The 20,861-nt window shown below is 44.5% G+C and overlaps 1 protein-coding gene across 1 annotated transcript in view; it reads right to left on the bottom strand.

Annotated features, from left to right (window-relative positions):
- Window positions 1-20,474, bottom strand: part of LOC121920226 (breast cancer anti-estrogen resistance protein 3-like) — a 36,095-nt gene extending 15,621 nt beyond the window's left edge. The window contains exons 1-5 of the mRNA XM_042447300.1: window positions 20,389-20,474; window positions 12,319-12,446; window positions 10,050-10,474; window positions 8,797-8,894; window positions 5,663-6,225 (exon numbers count right to left, since the gene is read on the bottom strand). Coding sequence (XP_042303234.1) covers window positions 5,663-6,225; window positions 8,797-8,894; window positions 10,050-10,474; window positions 12,319-12,432 — 1,200 coding nt within the window. The 5' untranslated portion in view covers window positions 12,433-12,446; window positions 20,389-20,474. The remainder of the gene's footprint in view (window positions 1-5,662; window positions 6,226-8,796; window positions 8,895-10,049; window positions 10,475-12,318; window positions 12,447-20,388) is intronic.
- Between the last annotated feature and the right edge of the window lie 387 nt (window positions 20,475-20,861).

The raw sequence follows: 20,861 nt of genomic DNA, 5'->3' as shown, positions 1-20,861 counted from the left end.
CATCACCGTGGTGTTGTCTGTCCTGAGCTGGATGACCTTGCCTAACAGTGAGGACTCGAAGGCTCTCAAGGCTTTTTCTACCGCCAGCAGTTCTAGTGCGTTGATGTGGAGTGTCCTTTCGTCTAGAGACCAGATACCCTTGGCCCATAGGTCCAGAACATGGGCTCCCCATCCTTCTTCGGATGCGTCTGTGGTGAGCACCAGCTCTGGCTGGGGCAGCGAAAAGGGCATACCGACGCAGACGTTGTGGGAGCTGAGCTACCAACGGAGGGAGCGTGTGACATATCTCGGGATGGTCAGTCTGCGGGACGGGGGGTCTCTTTCTAGGTCGAACGTCGACAGAAACCATGACTGTAGGGGTCAGGATCGAAGCCTTGACCAAGGTGTGACTAATGTTGTCGACGCCATGTGTCCCAGGGCCACCTGGATGTCTCTGGCTGTTGCTCGCCTCTGGGCAGTGCAGCGGTTGATGGCTTGAACCAAAGCCTGAAAGCAATCTGGAGGTAGGTATGCCATACAGTCGTTGGAGTCGAAGATGGACCCTATGAATTTTATCTGCTTGGTGGGGAGCAGCTGAGACTTGTCGAGGTTGACCACTAGTCCTAGGTCCCGTAAGAGCCTGAGCGCCTCTGAGGTGTGTCGCTGCAGTTCTTGACGTGACGGAGACACGAAGAGCCAGTCGTCCAGGTACGGGAAGACTCTCATGCCTCGGCGGTGGAGATGGGATATCACGGGCGCCATGCACTTGGTGAAGGTACGAGGCGCTGTAGACAGGCCGAAGGGGAGGACGTTGTACCTGTAGACATCTGTCCCGACGGCGAAGGCCAAGAACCTGCGGTGGGACTCCCGGATGCTGACATGGAAGTAAGCGTCCTTTAGGTCGATGGTTGCAAACCACAGGTCTTGCTGTAACAGAGGTAAAATAGAGGCTAGCGTTACCATCCGGAAACGGCGATAAGACAGGTAAGTGTTCAGTTGCCTAAGGTCCAATATGGGTCTGACACCTCCGTCAGGCTTAGGAACAGTAAAATAACGGGGAAAAAAGCATCTCGGGATGTCGACAGGTTCAACAGGGGAGATGGCGCCTTTTGCTAGAAGGGTGCGTACTTCGTCGAGAAGGGTGTCTGAGGGGGATGTGGACAGGATAGCTCCAGTTGGTGGGAGCTCTTTGAATTCAAGGGCATAACCCCTACAGACGATGGTGAGGGCCCAAGAATTGGTGGTAATGGAGGCCCAAGTAGTGGCAAAGGGCCTCAGCCTGTCAAGGAAGGACGGGACAGAGGGAGCGACGGAGTACGCTGCGTCTCTTCAGGTCCTTTTCTTATTTTGGTCTGAATCTTGCCTCCTATAGTTCTTCTTATATTTAGGCCCCGACCGGCGGCCCGAGGAGGAAGAAGATTGGGATGGAAAACGCTGTCTGGACTGGTCCTGACGCTGGAATGGCCGGTCTTGTTGATAGGGCCTCTGGCCCTGGCCATACCACTGGCGGACCGCCGTGAAGCGCTTGCGGGAGGATGACTGGGGGGAGGAGGACATACTGTGCTTTTTTGCCGCGGTCCTCATCCTATACTTAAAGTTGAGTCTCTCATCGGTTTCGCGATGGAAGAGGCCTTCTTCATCGAATGGCATGTCCTCGATGGTCGTGCGGGCGTTCTGGTTTAGGTCCGACGACCATAACCAAGCGTGCCTGCGGAGTGCTATGGCAGCCGCCATGGATTTCGCAGAGCAGTCGGTAGCATGCCTGGCCGAGGTGATGAGCCAACCTCCAATCGAATGGGCCTCATCGCGGACCTCTGAGAGGATTGCCTGGGAGTCATCCGGTAGATCTGGCACGAGGGGGGAGTTTTTTCCATTAGCCACTGTATGTAAGCCCCCATGCATGCGTTGTAGTTGGCTACCCGCATGCCCAGAGCCGATGAGAAATAGGCCTTTTTGGCCAGAGCGTCAATCTTTTTTGCTTCTCTGTCCGAGGGCATCAGAGAGGCCTTAGGGGTCGACGCACGCTGGGAGCCCTCTACGATGGCTGAGTTTTGTTTGGGGTGTCCGAACAGCCATGACGGAGTGGTTGGAGAGATTCTATAAAGAGACTCTACCTTCCTGTTGTTGGATGATGTCGATGAGGGGGCTTCCCAGGAGCACTTGGCCAACTTCTCAAGCGAGGGGAGGAGGGGAATTGCCGGTGGGGTTGGCAACTTGCCGTGGACCCGTCTCTCAATCGGGTCAGATGCCTCGTCTTCGGTCTGGGAAATCTTGATGTCGAGAGCATTGGACATTTTTATGACATGCTCTGCGAAGGTCCGGACGTCGTCAGATGGCGAGACTGCCCCAGGCTGGGCGAAGTCTTGAGTGGTGGACTGATAGTCATCGTCTCGGGAGGATAGCGAATCACCTCTGGGACGATAACGGGCTCGGGACGATGTCTCTTCGTCCGATTCGAGCTTCACGACATCCGGATTAGTGGAGGCCTCCACCCGGCGGGGTGAGAAAGTCGACGCCCTGGAGGGTCTGGAAACAGCTCTTGGTCTAGGTCTCCGATCCCGAGGTTCAAAGAGGGAGTCTTCATCATCCCGAGGGACCAGCCTATAGTATCTGTCCGTCTCGGTATCGTAATAGTACTCCGGCTGTCTATCTCGAGATGGCGATGGAGAAGCCACACGAAGAGTGCGAGTCAGCATTGGAGTGAGCGAACGACGAACGTCCCTGGAACTGATGGGGGACACAGGATCTGGAAGCGTAGGCCGGGACCTTAGCGGCGACCCGAAGCGGTGATCGGAGCGGCAGTCATCAGTTTGGGGGGACCTGGAAACCAGGCTCCTAGGCGCCCGCGATGCCATTCGAGGGTCTGATGGTCGATCATCGGCACCCGGCGATCTCCGGTCGGTGTCCGCGTGCCCTTGGTCAAGGTCCGAGCGGTCCTGGGGCACCTCCCTCTGGTGGGTCACTGGGGGGTCCCGTTCGTCCGGATGACGTCGCTTCGACGCAGAGCGGTCTCTCTCTAAAGAGGAGGTGCGGGGTCTTTTAGATGTCGAAAGGGTCCCCGCCTTAGTTGGTGACTTGCCCGAGCCTGAGGGTGTTAGGGCCTTGGTGGCCGAGGACCCCGGAGTGGAACCCGACTTCGAAGTGGAGGAAGTGGGTGCCTTCGGGGCAGAGGATCTCGAGGCAGAACCCTTATGGGAGCTCGAGTCCTTGCTGGTGTCGCGACCTTCCTTGGGACCCTTTTTGTGTTTCTTGTCCTTTTTCGAGGGTCGAGGGACTTCTCCTGACGGGCCCTGTTCCGGGGGGTCCAGAGCGGCAGTGAGCGCCGATGGGTCATCTGACGGCTCCTGGGTTGGAGCTTTGGCGAGAGTCGGCAGGGGGGTTGCGGTGGAAGATGGAGCCCCCACAGAAGACATTGCCCCCGATGTGAAGACCTTAGTGTATATCGCGGCCTTCAACCTGGTCTCCCGATTTTTTTGCGCCTGAGGGGTTAGGGACTTGCAGAGAGCACAAGATGCTGGGATGTGTGTCTCTCCCAGGCAGAGGAGACAGGACGAATGGGGATCCTGACTGGGAATCTTACCCCCACACACGGAGCACTTCTTAAAAAGCACCGATGGCATGATCCGGAAAAACGAAGTCAGGCGGTCCGAGTCTGCAACGAGCGAGGGAGACAAGTCGAGGAATAAGAAGGCGCGAGGTCTAACAGTCCGATTTCTAAGCCAAGATCAAGTCGGGGGGGCAGGCAGAGAAGAGTCAAAAAACGGTCCGAGGTAAATTTTCCTGTGATTCCTAATCTGAGTCGAAGAGCGAAGTTCCTAATGGTAGCTAATGCAGCGGAAAAAAGGAACTGGGGAAAAGAGCGGGAACGGAGGTTTTATAGGGGATGGGCGAGGTTACCGCCAAAAAGTTTCAACATGTTGCAAAGTGTACTTTGCCTAGTGATTCCAGAAGTTTCCAAAGGCACTGCGCAGGCGCAGTACAACCCATTTGTATGATTCCCAGAGACCACGAAGAAGAATACCTCATCCCAACAGGATATAAATCTAAATAAATGAATATAGTCCCCTCATTCATTCACAAAGTATGAATTCTGTCACTTAGAGATAGATCTGCCACTTGTAAAAGAGAGGCCTCATAATTAAAGTGGAGAAGGCAGACGTTCCAGACAGCACAGTTCTGCCAACAGTAAAGGCCAGCAAAATGGCAGGGTTTTTTTTGTATGGGAAATCAGGAATCAAAATGCCTTGAGCTGCCTCTGCCTTTGGTAGCCAGACCTTGCTTGTATATGCTGCAGAACTCTGTCAAAATGTGTGATCTAGCCCACTAAGAAAAATAGTTCTCCCAGTTAGTGCATAGAAAAGTCTTTAATGTGCTAAAAGTGAATGTCTGTCGTGTGAATGTCTAGTGAAGACACAAAAGAGAACCTTCTCAATGGCTCCCTCCCTGCTCCTTTTTTGCTGGCATTCAAAGACCTTTTGACTTAAGCAGTCTTTTAATATGTAATTGCTCACAGGGAGGCTTCTTATTACATTGTGTGCTTTTATTTTTGTAACTTTTGTTTGCTTTTCAATTAATTTTATACTTTTTAAAATATGATTATTCTAATTGTTGTTAAATCTATATTGTCAGGTTTTAACTGATTCTGTTGTAACCACCCTGGGTCCCATTCCAGGAGAAAGTTGTCATATGAACAAATGAATGAATGAATGAAAGTCCATTATTCTGCATTACTGTCATGCATACATGGAACCAGAGAGAGTTTTAGTGCTAAATTAATGAAATCCACAGAAAAGGGTAGGCTCTGTCTAGTGTTAGGAACTATTGCAGAGCTTGGAAAAGTAACTACAGCGCAGTACAGACCAGCAAAAAATGGCAGCCTGCTGGTGCCTGTTTTTTCTCCGGAGGGAAGCCACAGCCACCAAACCACGTGGCTTCCCTCTGGTGGAAAAAGAACCTGCGAAAAGACGGTTCTTTCAAAGCCACAGGGGTGGTGTAATAAGTGCATCACTGGTGCACTCATTACGTAAGCGCCACACAGCAACGTGCAGATGCCACGCAGCACTCGTGTAACAATGGTGGTGCCCATGTATACAGGACACCGCCACTGTTATGCTGCCATTACGTTTTAGGATTAAGGACCATGCAGTTGTCACTCAGTCCCTAACCCTAGAATCGGCCCTGGTACACCACTTATTGGCGGTATGTACTGGGCCCATATCTCCTTTATTATCCAGCCAGCACAGACACTGCCCATGCTGGCTGGTCAATTCTGGGAGTTACAGTCCAAAAAGGTAATTTTTCCAAGTTACAGACAGTGGCCCGAATGTTAGAAGGAATTCCCCCTATCCTCGCCATTTCCTGGACCAGTTGTTTTAAACAGCAGCCCACCCTGTGGCCCAGCAGAGAGCATCTGAAAAATCTGCATTCACATCCCATCTCAATTGCAAGCCCTCAGAGCTGATTTGGGCATAATCTGTTCTCTGTAAAATTAGTCCAAAAGCAAACTGCCTAAACTGGGTATCACAAGAATGAATATTTTGGCCTGAGTATTATCACTAGTAGGCCCACTGAAACAATTAGATTTGCCTAGGTACTGAGTCACTATTCAACAATTGCTTCAGCAGGCTGTCCCTATTTGGGACTAACAGGACAGGCTTCCTGCTAGCTACCGAAGTCCTCTCACCTGGCAGTCCATCTGCAGAATGTGAAGGGCTGTTGCATGACAGTCATGTTGGGCAAATATCTCCTTGAGGCGCTTGAGGGTACTGGGCTCCAAGGGTTTGTTGTCGGGACTCAAGAGGAGTGAACAGAAGTCGTGGGGATGAAAGGAGGAGGCTCCCTCCAGCTCAGGCCTCTCAAATTCTGGCTCTTCTTCGGTTTCCACCAAGTGGGGCAGGGGAGAAGGGGTCACCTCAGTGTCCAGAAACCCAAAGGCTGTCTCTGTGATGTGTGCCCGACCACGCCACCTCTCCTCTGACTGCAGGCGTTCCACGTGGCTTCTTGGGCCTTCAGGAGGCTTGGGGACCAGTTCACAATAGTCGCTCACCAGCATGGATGGGACCCTCAGGGGCTTGGGGGGAGCCTTGGAATGGAGACGCCCTTCGGAGCTGCTCAGTGCTGGGCCTCCCAGTGGGTGAGACAATGTGGCATTTGCCCGCAGGACAGGGTCACTCCCTGTGCGGAATGCTGGGGATAAAGGAGGAAGGCGACTTCGGTCCTGGCATCCAGGTGAAGCTTCTGGGCTGCCTTTGGAGAAAAGAAAGAGTGGGTGCTAAGTTGAGTAGCAGCAGGGACTGTCCACATTCTCACTCTCAGGAATTAAGCCCTGCTACTTTAGCAACTGAAACAAATATATTAGAAACAAATATAAAGAGCCCTGGTGGTGCAGTGGTTAAATGGCAGTACTGCAGCCACAATATTGTTAGTTCGATCCCACAGGGCTCCAGATTGACTCAGCCTCCCATCTTTTCGTAGTTTGGTAAAATGAGTATCCAGCTTTTTGTGGACAACTAGCTAACACACTGTAAACCACTTAAGCTTGCTTAGTTCATTATGAAGCAGTATAGAAATGTAAATTGCTATTGCTATTAGTCCTAGAAAATATACAGTGGTATCTTATTATCCGCTGGGGTTTGGTTCCAGGATCCCCCATGGATAACAAAACCCATGGATACTCAAGTCCCATTAAATATAATAGCAGTGCAAAATGATGTTCCTTATATAAAATGGAAAATCAAGATGTACTATTGGAAACTTATACTTATTTAGAATATCTTCAAGCTCTGGATGCTTGAATCTGTGGACAAGGAATCCATGGATAAGGAAGGCCGACTATACATCCAAATATGATACTGTTATAAGCTGCCTTGAGTTTCAAATATTTATATCCCTCCTTTTCTCCAAATATAACAACAAAAACAACAACAAGCTTAGACTACAATGGAAATGAAAGGGACCCTAAGCTACGGGCTCACCCTAGTGTCTTTTTGATTGGTGTGCAAGCTTACACCACTATCTATTATTCTCACATACCTCAGTTCCCATCATTTCCAGTCAGCTTGCCTTAAATCAAAGAAACAATTTTGCAAGAGAAATCAACATAATGCATTCAGAAACATGAACAACTTACTCTGTAGCTTTGCAATGCAACTTGGTATTTTTTGGAGGGAGAGGGGTTGTATTTATTTTTGTGTATTGCTGTCAAGTGAATCAATTTTAGACATAAATCACACTCTTTCAAAAACAATGAACTTATATTCACATGAATGACTAACATCATAGAGAGAGCGCTCTGTTTTTGAAGCAATATAGTAAAAAATTAGACATCAAGCTCGTGAAGTGCTTGTCTTCTAAGCTGACCTACTTGTGTCTTGTACTATTGAAGTGATATTCTGTGACCAAGGTTTTTTTAAGCTCTTACAAAACCCAGCCAATATATCTACATGGCGCAAGGTGTGTGTGTGTGTGGGGGGGGGTCAGAAGTACACAGACACCTATGTGCTGCCAGACACCTCCCTGGGCATCTTATCCCCCACTTAGTTTTTAAAATGTTTTTAAAATGTAAAGCAAGGCTCTCCAGGCACCTCCATTTTCATTTACCATGAATGCTGCTAAGCCCCAAGTGGATCCAGGAGCATTCCTAAGAAGACAGTGCATAACTAGAAGCTAGTGCTTCACTTTGAAATGTCCCAAAAACACCTTTAAAAGAGAGTCAGGAAAAGCAGCAGACAGCCAGCAGCACAGCTGAGAAATTCTAAGCTAAAACAGTGGCTGGATATAGCCAGCTGGGGGGACTTGAAGAGTTGTGGGAACCAATCTGAGGAGTTTATCACATGGAGGCAGAAACTCGGCCTTTGCTGGTTGTTTTTCACATGACGTTCGGGGTTAACCCGAACAGAAAGTAGAAGAAACCTGCAAATGTGGGTTGTTTTTCAGACGACGTCTGTGTGAAAGAGAAATAACGCGAAAATAATCTGAATGGAAAGAGACTTTAAATCCCATTTCTGCATGGGACTTGCCTCTGTGTGATAAACTCCTGAGGGTAGTGAGCAGCCCTTATTTATTTGATTGATTCAATTTATATCAATTTTCTTCTTATGGAGGATCCAAGGCATTTAAAAAACAAGATTCAAGTAAAACATTATTTATAAAAAGATGTTTAAAAGAATTAAATGACAGTAAAATAAAAAACAAGCTTAAAATATGGACTCCTCTCTGTGTGTTTGTTTCTCATGTAGGGAGAGAAATGTTATGTGCCTTTTTTAAAACTTGGTGGTGGTTGTTGTTAATGGTATGTTCAAGTTACTTTTATCTCTTCTTCTTTGTATTTCTGTGAAATGGATATTTTGCTGGAGCAGGTTCAAAGGAATGACCTGCTATCTTGGAGCTCAGACTCCTTGTATGAAATCTCTTGAGCTGGCTGCTTGTCTTTCAACCTAAGTTCAGCTTCTCTAAAACAGGTATTTTGTCAATAAGCACATCCACCATAGCAGCCACTTTGTGGATATTTTGCTCTGCACATCCTGTCCCACTGCGAAATTATGGGGCATGATAACTTCATTGTTTTTGCATACAGCCCATTGTTGCCCTGCTTAAATTAAGACAGATACCAGGAATAAGTGGCTGAAACAACTAACAGAACAATAAGTCAAGGGAACATGTTGCCCTACATAAATGAGAAACCCTCTTCTCTCCAGAGATTCTATGAAAATCCAACCATTTAAGTGTAGTGATGACTATGCTGCAAATAAAATAGAAGCTGAACTCTACCAGTTCTTTCAGCTTGTTTCGATCTGCTCATTTTTAGTCAGCTCTCACCTGACAGTAAATTGCTGTCTGACTGGGCGCTCTGCAAGGAAGGTCTCAGTCCAAGTTGGTCTAGACAACTGGGGTCACTTCCACTTCGATCTTTTGACCTGTACAAGAGGAGAAAGAGAAAAAAAGAACTTACTGACCTATTCTACTCCATAAAATATGTCTTTCAAAAAATCTCACAGAAAAGGGCCTCGGCAGCCCACCTCAAACTCAAACATGGGCCTCATACAGATGAGGTATCAAGAGTGTAAAAGCACAAGGGCTGCCCACGTTTATCCAAGACTAAGAGAGAAAAGGATGGGAGGAAGGCACACAAGTCTATACAGTAAATGTCTACTGGTTACAATGGCTTGTGGGTTTTTTTCAACCTCAGGTGCAAGAAACAAGAGCAGGATGATGCTATTGCCCTCATGCCTTGTTTTGGAGCTTCCCATAGGCATCTAATAGGTCACTATGGGAACAGAATGCTGGGTGAGATGGTCTCATTCAGTTGGGCACTTCTTACATACTTAAGTATATCTGAAGCCTCATTCCAATTCCAATGTTTGATGCTAAATCTGGATGAGAATAGAGACTTGCCCAGGGTAAGGGCAGATACAGTAAGATCCCTGTTCAGGACCAATTATGTTCTTGTAACACAAGAAATGTGGAAACTGTGCCCATGTATTATTTCATTGTCCCTTTTATTATGATTTCCGTAAAGATCTGATTACTCCAATCCTTTTAAGAAAACCAGGGAAATCTGAAGCTTTTTATTTAGAATATTTATTATTAGACTGGAACTCACTGATCACATATAAGGCAGCACAATGTGTTATCACTTGCAGAAAAAGTATAATAAACCAAGGATAGCAGATCTTATTGAGATAGATCTGCTAGTATGCCATCAGCTTTCTCATTTCTTATTACTTGCTTGAATGGCATTGTTCTTTTGCTATTTTACCTGAACTATTCTTTTAGCAGTTTAAATGTTGTCATTTTAATGTTAGTTGGGAAGTTTTTTATCTTCCTGTTTTGTTTTTAAAACTGAGTAGCTTGTTATATGTGCTATTTTATTTTAGATTTGCTGGCCTTTGACCATAATAAATTTATTGCAGACTTGCTCAGGGTAACTTCTGTATGAGCCTCAGTTATCTCAATGGTACCTGGTATACATTGCTTCACAGGTTAGGAAAGCTGTGGCATACCCACCCTCACAACTTTGCCCCAACCCTATGTGCCAGCTCTCCCACAGCATGACTGCAATTGTTTATCACCTGAGTAGGCTCCCTTCTCCCATTTCTTCCGCAGCTGGGGCTGCACGAAAGCTAAACCGTCGAAGGGGCACCCCATCTTCCTTGCTTAGTCCAGGGGGCTGGCCAGTGTCACTGTAGCGCTCCTTGATACACCGAAGAGGAACACTCCTATTGATTGGCCGGGACACCACAGCTCCCGAGACGTCCGAGATGGGCCTCCGGTTGCCCACATAGAAGCGCACTAGAGCAGGGACGTTGTCAAACTGCTCCTTTTCAAACTGAAATAGTGTTCGGGAATAGCCCTTCCGGGGGCGAAGTACCACGCGGATGATCTTGAAGTGCAGTGCCTTGCCACCCCAGGAGCACGACAGGACATAGTCACCTTGGCTGGAGCGAGAGTCTCGGATCAGGAAATCACCATCATCCTGCAGCAGGGATTCTGCCTCCTGCAGCAGGAGAAGAAAAAGAGGGAAAGACATCATTTGTTAAAGTGGATGGTCGACATGCTAGCATTGGTGTTCAAGCAAGATGGAAGCACTCTAGCAGATGAAAAGGAATTTAGGAGTCAACTGAATGATACTAAAGAGTCAGTTAGCAGCATCACTAGGCCCAGCATGGCACTCCTGTATCTTTGATAGCTTTGTAATCCTTGCTTCTTCTACCACCATGATACAAAGAGCTTCAGTCATCTTCTGTCAAACCTAAAAGCAGCACCAATCCTGCCTCTCCTTGAACTTGAAATCTGCTAAGATAAACCAAAAAGCACAGCTTTGAACATAAAGTGAGGGCTTTCTTTGGAGGAACCTTCTGATGGGTCTGTGTCAACTTCTACAGAAGTGAAATAGAGCTGTAAATGCTCTGATGACAGGCACAAACCCATTTCCCTGTATGTTTCTTTCTACCATCGCCCACTGTACTAACCAATATGCATAAACTATCGTATTTGTTCAAATCAGGGATATGCAAACATGGAAGGCGAGGAGGCTGCATTAGCACACACAGCCCAAAGACCTTGGAGGGCTGCATCCATCCACTGCAGATCCCCGCTAACAATTGCCCTAAAATAGTCTCTGGGATAAAAGGATGTTTTTAATCATATTTTAAGTCCTCCTGCATCATTGTAGGTCCAGAAGATGCCTTTAAAAAAATTATCTCAGGCCTAAAGGGCCCTGGGGTTAAAAACATGGGGAAATGCCCCCAAGCCCCCAAGATGACATTTTTGATCAAAACAAAATTATTTTGTTTTTTGCAGTTTTTGGACCCCTGTAAGGGGGAGGGGGGTTGGTACAACAAACAACCTTGGGAGGGGGACACATTACTACTTTACCCACACTTGGTTTAAACCATTCCCATACTTGGAACAGTTCATTTCACCAGTACAGTCAGCCCTCTGTATCCACAGATATTTTATCCATGGATTCAATTATCATGGTTTGAAAATACAACAACAACAACAATAATATACATTCCAGAAAACAAATCTATCATTTTATATAAGAGGCATCATTTTACTATGCCTTTGTATTTAATGGGACTTGAGCATTCATGGATTTTGGTATCAATTGGGGCGGGGGGGGGGGGAACCAAACCCCAGCAGATACCAAGGACTCACCATACTTCTGAAAAGCAGAAAGAAGAGAGAATAAAGACAAGCATTTCTATAATGGAATGGCCCATTTTGTGAACAGCTTGGCTGTTCTGTTGCTTGTACAGGAAGGCATCCAATATTCCTCAATCAGAAGATGAATGGTGGTGACAAACTTCAGTGGCACTACCACAGGACAAACAAGCCATCTTGCAAGCTCCTCCAGCTAGATCACTATTTCTAGAATGGCCTGTTTCATCAATGCCTGGTTGTTGGAGGGAAGGGGGTCATTTTTAAGCTGAGGCATTTATGATAGGGGTAGCTTGAGAAACTGCCATCAAAATGGCACAGATGAATTCCCAACCTATCTAACCCTTTAGAACCAGATACTGATAAAACAGACCACTCTAGAATTAGCCAGCCTCCATCTGGAGGTGCACACTAGGCAGGTAACACTGATGGGATATTCCATTGCCATCTCTGCCAAATACTGTTTTACAAAAGAACAGATTCTTGCTGGATAGGGAACGCACTACAAGCACCACTACCAATGAGTCTACACTGGTGGCAGCAGGCCTATCCATTTGAAATAATTTGTGTACTTTCAGGGGACTTCTGCAACTCAGAGAGTAGAAAGCACCAGGAAGATATTATTAAGAGTTGCCCCTCTTCCCTCCCCTTCAAACACTAACTTTGGGCTATTACCCGACGTGGCAGGCAGGCATGGTACCAGGCGTGGCTGCGCAGCTGCTCAGTGCCAAGTTTCAACTCTTCTTCAAGCTCCTTCCTTAGTTTCTCACTGACCAGTTCCATTTTCATCTGAAATACGCCTTCTGCAGAAATCAAAAGGAATACGAAGTTAGTGCAAATATCACGTTTCAGTATACTGTGTGCCTTCATGTTGTTTCCAACTTATGGCAAACCTATGATGGGTTTTTCTTGGGAAGATTTGTTCAGAGGAGGGTTGCCATTGCTTTCCCCTGAGGCTAAGAGTATAATTTGCCCAAGGTCACCCAATGGGTTTCATGGCCAAGCAGGGAATTAAAGCCTGGTCTCCAAAGTCATAGTTCAACACTGAAACCACTACAAGCTCCCTAGCAAATGCTACTACCTGATTTCACTCTGAAAAAGAGAAGTATTGGGGCAAGGAGGTACTATGCAAGTAAGGTACACAAAAGAGAACAGATATTTCCGGGGGGGGGGGGGACTGCCTATATGGATATTTAATTTACAAAAATACCCTTCAAATTTAACATGCTTTTGCTGAAGGCCATGCCATGCCATGCCATGCCCTTAATATGTATGCTATCATAGAGTATAGTCCCTTAAGTCTAGGGAGCCCTAATGCTGCTATAGTTAAATGCCAGTACTGTAGCCAGTATTGCAGGCACAAGATAATGAGTTCAATCCTAGAGCTCCAGGTTGACTCAGCCTTCTATCCTTTTGTAGGTTGGTAAAAATGAGAATCCAGCGTGTTGGGGGCAAATAGCTTACATGTTGTAAAACGCTTAAAGACTACTTAGTACAGTATGAAGCAGTATAGAAACTTAATGCTAATTCTATTGCTATACTCAAAAATAGATAAATGAATAAATAAATTATTTTTCCCGCCTCTCCCTATGAATTGAGGCAGGAGTAAGTACAACCGGATAAAACACAATCAGCAATATAGCACAATACAAATACAATCAGTAATCATAAATCCAACAAAAATAACCCTCCCATAATACAATAATAGAATTAAAAGTTAAAATTCCTTATCTTGTCATAATCAATGAGTTGGAGCCTTGAGGTGGATGGGGCTATTTTACACAGGGTCAGGTGGAAAGGCCCGCAGCTTTCTTAAAAGCATCTAAGGTGGTAATAAGACTGATCTCCTCTGACAGGTCATTCCATAGTTTTTGGGTGGCTTAAGTGTCACTTTAGAAAAGGGGTCCAGCTGAAATCTCCCAGCTCTGAAGCTCCCTGGGTGATTTTAAACCAGCCAGTCTCTCTCAATTGAACCCATCTCACAGCCTTGTTATGAAGATAAATTTGGTTTAGGAAGGAGAACTATATTAATTACTTTGAGTTTCTTGTAGAAATGATGGGATTTAAAAAAACAAACAAACCACAAATGTATAAATGCACAAGGCACTTAAAATTTGATCTTGTAGCACATATTACTACACTCTACTTTCAACAATTTAAGGTGAAAGAAAAGTAAACAATCTATACTGTATACGTATACTATATCATAACACCAAAAGACTAAAGTATCAGACTAAAGTGTTCTGTTCCCACAGTGAATCGCAACATTGCCCATGAGAAGCCCACTCAGAAAAATATGGGTTCCAAAGCTCTCTTCCACTTGCATTCTCAAACTGTTGGTATTGACAGGCACACTGTCTCTGGTGGTAAAAATAATACTTGGCCATTAGTAGCCACCGCTGACAGTCAGCTTTCATACATTTGTCTAAACCTCTTTTAAAGCCATTTAAAGCCCAAATCACTATACCTCACGGCAGCAGATCCCATAGTTTACCTGTGTGGTGTCTGGAGAAATACTTCCTTTCACCTGACATGAGTCTCCCCAACTGCAGGTCAGCATCAGGGGATGCCCCAGGTAGGCAGAAAAGACTTAACCTGGGCCTCTTTTTCCATACAACAAATTATTTTATCATGGATTTCATCTTGTCTTTTCTGACCTGCAGTTCACATTCTAGCTGAGCTTCTAAGATCTGACCTTCTTAATTCTTCCTTTCCACTTCCTTTTTAATTGCGCCCCCATTCTAGAGAAGTTTCCTATTTCAAAATCAAGTGTGACTGTATTGGACATTCATGGCACTTGTTCACTTACACATTATAACCCTGTCATCACCATTTCCAATTGACTCAACAACATTAATATCTTACAGTAAGTCCTGGATAGCACCACTTAATTTTAAGCCCTGTGTTGCTTACTTAGGTTCAGTTCTGTGATAAGATGTTCTAGGGCATGATTATTTAAGGGTTCTCAACAATCTGAACTTTTGAAGCCCTAAATGGCTTGGGACCTCAATACATCAATGAGTGCCTCTGCCCATATATGCCAACCTGAGAACTGACGTCTGTTGTAGGGTCCTTCTCTGTGACCCACCAGCCTGAGAAATACACTTGTGGAAGGATGTGGGAGAGGGTCTTCTTTGCCTTTGCAACCCCGCTATCAACTACCATCCCTTTGGAGGCTGAACAGTTAAAGCTGGTGTCATTTTGGCACCGAATCAAAGTGATGGCTTCTTTTAAAAGCCTTTGTGTCATAAGTGATTTCCCCCAGTTCTATCCAATTATTTGAAATGGTTTTAAATGATAAACAATCTCATGTATTTTCACTGTAGAATTAAACCTATTTGACTTTGCTTTAACTGCCATGGCTCAATGCTAAGGAATTCTGGGATTTATAGTTTCTTGTGGCACCAGAGTGCTCTGATAGAGAAGGCTAAATATCTCACAAAAGTCCAAACTCCAGAATTCCATAGCATTGAGCCCATGGCAATTCAAGCAGTGTCAAACTGGATTAATCCTACTGTGCAGATGAGATCTTGGTTAGATTAGAATTTGGTTTAAACCAATCAATCCTCCAAAATTTCAATTAGAAGTCACTTTCCATTGCAATTTTAAATAAAAATTGGATAGTGCAGCCCTCTGCAGTTGCCCAGGAAGAAACTGGCTGCCACACCTTTTCTAGCTGCACCTGTTTTATATGTATGATGCCAATTCCCCCCCTCCACTGCATATCAGCTGATGATATACTGTATACTGAATATAAATACTGTGACACCCCCCCCATTAACCCCTGGGAGCCACAGAGAGCACTAGTGTACAAGTCCTCAATCACAGTTTGTGAAGCCCTCGGCATCTTCTGTAATATCACAAGAGATGAATGAAGCAAACTTTACCAATTACAGTGGAGCAGCTGGTTAGGATAGCCCTGCAGGAACAGCAGTGGCAGTAACAAGTTTGTTGCAAGTGCAACTATGACAGCTATTTGCCTAAGATAGAGTTAGTCATTAACAGAAAAGGGTGGGTAGGCGACGACAGGCTATGCTATGCAGTCAAAACCATGCTCATAGCAAGTGAAGAAACACAAGCCAAAAGGTATGCTATGAATCCCCTGCCCAAATCTGCCTGACAACATGTCTCTGTTAAAATCATCTGTTTTAAATCTGTACTACCAAAACTTTTCTTCATGAATTGCTGAGATAGTGAAACTTTTGCACTGTGATGGTTTGTTGTAGACAGACTTTATTTCATGCACAAAATTATTTTAAAATATTGAATAAAACTACCTTCTGGCTATAAGGTGTATATGCAATTTGAGTCCCATCTCCAAGATACCTCATTATGTACATATAGTCGGCCCACCATATCCATGGATTCCCCCCCACCCATGAATTCAAACATCCAAGGTTTGGAAACATTAAAAATATATAATTTATTACAAACAATAAAGCTTGTTTTTGCCATCGTATATAAAGCACACCATTTAACTATCAATTGTAATTAATGGGACTTAAACATCCACAGATTTTGGTATCCACAGGGGTTTCAGGAACCAAACCTCAGCAGATACAAGGGCCCACTATATATGCAAATACGGGTATTCCAAAATCCATAAAAATCCAAAATCCAAAATCCAAAATCCAAAACACTTTTGGTCCCAGATATGTTGGGTAAGGAACACTCAATCTATACAGTTATTTTAAATGTATGCTACATAAATAATTACAACAAGCATAAATAAATAGTAACAAGGGGGAACTTTTAACATCTAAAATCAACATCATTCGCACAGGTCCAAAACACACTGCAGAAAAAAAATCCAGTTTGAGAGCGCTTTAACTGTGAGACATTTCACCTTCTCTGTCAGAGCGCTCTGGTGCCATAATAAACTACTATTCCCAGGATTTCCTAGCCTGAGCCAAGACAGTTAAAGCAGTCTCAAACTGGATTATTTCTGCAAAATAGATACAGGAAAGAACCAGGCTGTGGTTCTTTCCTGTATCTATTTACCTGACAGTGTGCCAATGTACTGATATTTAACAGGATAACTGTCTGAGCACACCTGGAAAGAAATATATTGTTAACAATGTTTCTTTATACTTCCACAAAGAAAAATGCACTACCAATTCCAGCCACATTCTTGGTGTTATTCTACCATCCTGTTCAAATACTGATCTTAAGATGTACCTTAAAACAGGATCCAGCATGTTTTTGCTTTGGCCTGTGGAACGAGTCCAGTTCTCCCTTTCTGCCTTTTGCATGCTAATTGCCTTCCTCCTATCAGATTTCACCTTCAGTTTTCTTTCAAGCATGCCCTGTACTTTTGGTTTACAAAGTGCCACTTGTGCATATTAAACACATCACATCCATGGTTTAAGCTGGGAAGCAACTCCACTGAGAGAGGTTTGTGAAAAGATTAGAGATGTAAAATTTCTGGAAATTTTGAAACTAAGGTTTGGTTTCCGAGGGGGAGGAGTTGGTGGGCGGAACAGAATGCTTTGTCAAAACTGGAAAAAATACAATATGATACTCTTTATAAACTTAAAGTCACTATGAGCCCGTACAGACAGGCCAAAATAAAGCTGCTTCGGGTCCCTTTAGAGCAGGGGTAGGCAACCTGCGGCCCGCGGGCCGGATGCGGCCCGGCAAGGCCTTGGGACCGGCCCCAGCCCAGTCCTGCCGCCGATTGCCGCCGGAGCCTTTGGCCTCTTGTGTGATGGCGTGGGGCCTTTGGCCTATCAGGAGGAGGCGGGCAAGGGGGGCAAGCGGCGGGCAAGGGGGGGGAAAGCGGCAGGCAAGGGGGCAACTGTCTATAGAAGCCTCAGAAACATGCATTTATATTTTAAAAAATTTAAAAATCAGCAAATTTTTTCGCGTGTCCTCCAATTTTTTTTAAATTGTCCTCCATTTGAAAATGTTATCCTACATGTGTCCCAGTTTATTTATTTATTTAATTTTTTAAAAAATTATTTATTTTTTGGCTTCGGCCCCCCAGTTGTCTGAGGGACAGCAACCCGGCCCCCGGCTCAAAAAGGTTGCCTACCTCTGCTTTAGAGGTATGCTGTTTAAATGACACACACATATTAAGAGGCCAGAAGCTGCGTCAAAGCTATGCTCCAGTTCTTAGGACTGGAGCATGGCTTTGGCACATCTTCTGGCCTCTTAGGACACATGCATCATTTAAACAGCATACCTCCAAAGTGACCCGAAGCAGCTTTATTTTGGCCTGTGTGTACGGGCCCTTAGTTACTTTAGGAATATGAAATATATTATATCTAAGAGAGCAAGTGTGGTGCAGTGATTTGAGCGTTGGACCAGGAGAACTGGGTTCAAATCACCACTCAGCCATGGGAACCCACTGGGTTACCTTGGGCATATCACATTCTCTCAGCCTCAGAAGAAGGCAAAGACAAAGCAGCTCTGAACAAATCTTGCCAAGAAACACCTGTGAAAGGTTTGCCTTTGGGTTGTCATAACCTGGAAAGGACTTGAAGGCGCACAATAACAACTATAATTGGTGTGGCCTAAAATGTTCATGTTTGGAATATTAAATGTGCAATTTTTATTAAAAAAGTAAAAAGGTTTTTAAAAGATGCAGTTTATTCACACAGTAGTTACAACTGGAATTTAGGTTTTTTTAGTTTTTAGTTACAAATGAAGCAACACAATCTTGAACAGAACACTTGAACTATAAATTGGTTTTTCTTGTTGATGAGAACCACACCAAAAAAACAACAATAAAAACAGAAGAAACCATCAACATTAGCAAAAACAAAGAAAACTGTTTTGTCTCTTTTAATCTCCTTAGTATCAGGCAGACATAAAGTATTCATTCTCAATAACCAAGATGAAGAATTGGAATTATCTGATCCTCAATTTACTTTTACTAGATGACTTGTTTTAAACATGTGATTTATCATTAGAAAATAATATATTCCATAATCCATTTTTCAATGTTTCAAAAAAAATAAAAGAAGTGGGGGGGGGAACAGTTTACTCCCATACTTTTCTGGGCCTTTACAAGAAGACACACAGGTCACTAATCAGCCCAAATAAAGATGGCTTCTAAGACTTAGGTCAAAAACATATTGCACAAATAATCCAGTTTGTGATCACTTTAACTGCCCTGGATCAGTGCTAGGGAATCCTGGGAATTGTAGTTTATCGTGGCACCAGAGCTCTCTGACAAAGGCTAAATGTCTCACAAAACTACAGTTCCCAGAATTCCTAGCATTGAGCCAGGGTAGTTAAAGCAGTCTCAAACTGGATTATTTCTGCAGTGTGTTTTGGAGCAAACTCACAGAACTGGTTTCACTTGATATCGATTCTAGACAGAAAATATCCTTGATATCGATTCTAGAAAGCATGCCTTACTTTCACAACTTGTAAAAATTACTTTGAAAAGTAGGGGTGACAACTCCTGGGATTTATAGGAACTGGTAATGGAGTGCACCAGGGAATTCCATAAGAAAACCTGCATATGCTCTATTGACTACAGGAAAGCCTTTGACTGCACAGACCACAAAAAACTATGGAATTCTCTCAAAGAAATGGAAGAATCAGTACATTTGACTATGTTGATGTGTAATCTGTACTCAGGACAAGAGCCTGCTATCAGAACTGAGTACGGAGAAACAGAATGGTGCCCAATCAGAAAAGGGGTCAGGCAAGGCTGTATACTATCACCCTATTTATTCAACTTGTATGCTGAAAACATCATATGGAGAGCAGGTTAAAATTCAGAGGCAGAAGAAGTGAAGAGCAGAAGTAGAAACATTAACAACCTATGACATGCCGATGACACAAACCTTATAGCAGAAACCAACCAAGACCTGGAGCAATTATAGAAGTGGGTGGAGGAGGAAAGTGATGTTGAACATTAAGAAAACAAAAATAATGGCAATGGAAGATTTACAAGAATTCATCCTAGATAATGAGAAAATGGAAATAATCCGAGTCCCTATCCCATGGATAAAATATTAACCAGAATGGAGAGTGCAGCTGAGAAAAATAGAAAAGGCTAGGATTGGGAAGGGCAGCTATGACAAGATCCTAAAGAGCAAAGAGGATCTTCCAAGCCATTGCCATGTCTGGATGTAGGAGCTGGACAGTGAAGAAAGCCGACAGAAAGAAAATATACTTATTTGAGATGTGATGCTGGAGAAGAGTGTTGAGGATACCATGGATGGCCAAGAAAACAAACAAATGGGTTGTTGAACAGATCAAACCCATATTCTCCCTGGAAGCCAGGATGATGAAACTGAGGCTGTTGTATTTTGACCACATCACGAGAAGGCCTGAATCATTAGAAAGGATAATAAGGCTAGGAAAGGTAGAATGCAGCAGAAAGAGATGGAGATTGCATGTCAGATGGATGGACTCAATCGGAGCATCCACAGGCCTCCGCCTGCAGGACATGAGCAGAGCAATGGAAGATAGGGGGTCTTGGAGAAGTCTCATCCACAGGGTCGCCATGAGTCAAGGTGGACTCAAAGACAACTAACAACAACAACAAATCCAAAATAAGATGTCCCCCCCCCCCCCCCACACACACTCCTTGATCCTTTTTTCGGGTGAAGAAGCCCAGAGAAATAATGAGATTTGGCATGGAAAATTGAACCCAGGAAAAACCCATATTCCAACCATTTCTATACATCTCTGACTATACAAGGCAGAAGATATCAGGACTTTTTTTTTCCCTTGGGGGAAATTAAGTGTTTAAAATAAATGAGCAGAAGGCATTACAGTACATACCTTCCTCCCAGCATTTGAATTCCTGGTACAAATTTTTGCACAGAATGGTCCTCTTTCCAGCAGCCGCCCAACTGCTTTTGCTCTTGCATTTCTCAGCCTGCAGAGAGTACTTCCTTTTAAAAGGACAGCAAAGGCAATGGAAAGGGTCAATGGGAGAGGAAATGGATGTCACAAAGATGTGTCAGGGGGAAAAAGCAGAACTTCGGTTTGGACTACCCCCCCCCCCCAGAAGAAAGCTATTACATGTTTGTTTAGATGCTGTTTCAGGGAGTTGGCAAGGTCTCAACTGTTTACAGAAGTCTGGAGTACAAAAACATTTCCTCCAGTGGAATATGGGAATGCTCTTCATACAGATCTCTTTGAACTGATCTGATCCAGCAAAACAGGCCTCCAGCCAAGCTAAACACACACATCTGGGGCATCATGATGGAATGTTTTTGAGAAGATAACAGGCTCAAATGAGTACAATGTGT

This window comes from Sceloporus undulatus, chromosome 2, assembly GCF_019175285.1.
Source record: "Sceloporus undulatus isolate JIND9_A2432 ecotype Alabama chromosome 2, SceUnd_v1.1, whole genome shotgun sequence".
Classification (NCBI taxonomy): Eukaryota; Metazoa; Chordata; class Lepidosauria; order Squamata; family Phrynosomatidae; genus Sceloporus; species Sceloporus undulatus.
The sequence above is the reverse complement of the archived record's forward strand: the minus strand, read 5'-3'. Positions and strand labels throughout refer to the sequence as shown.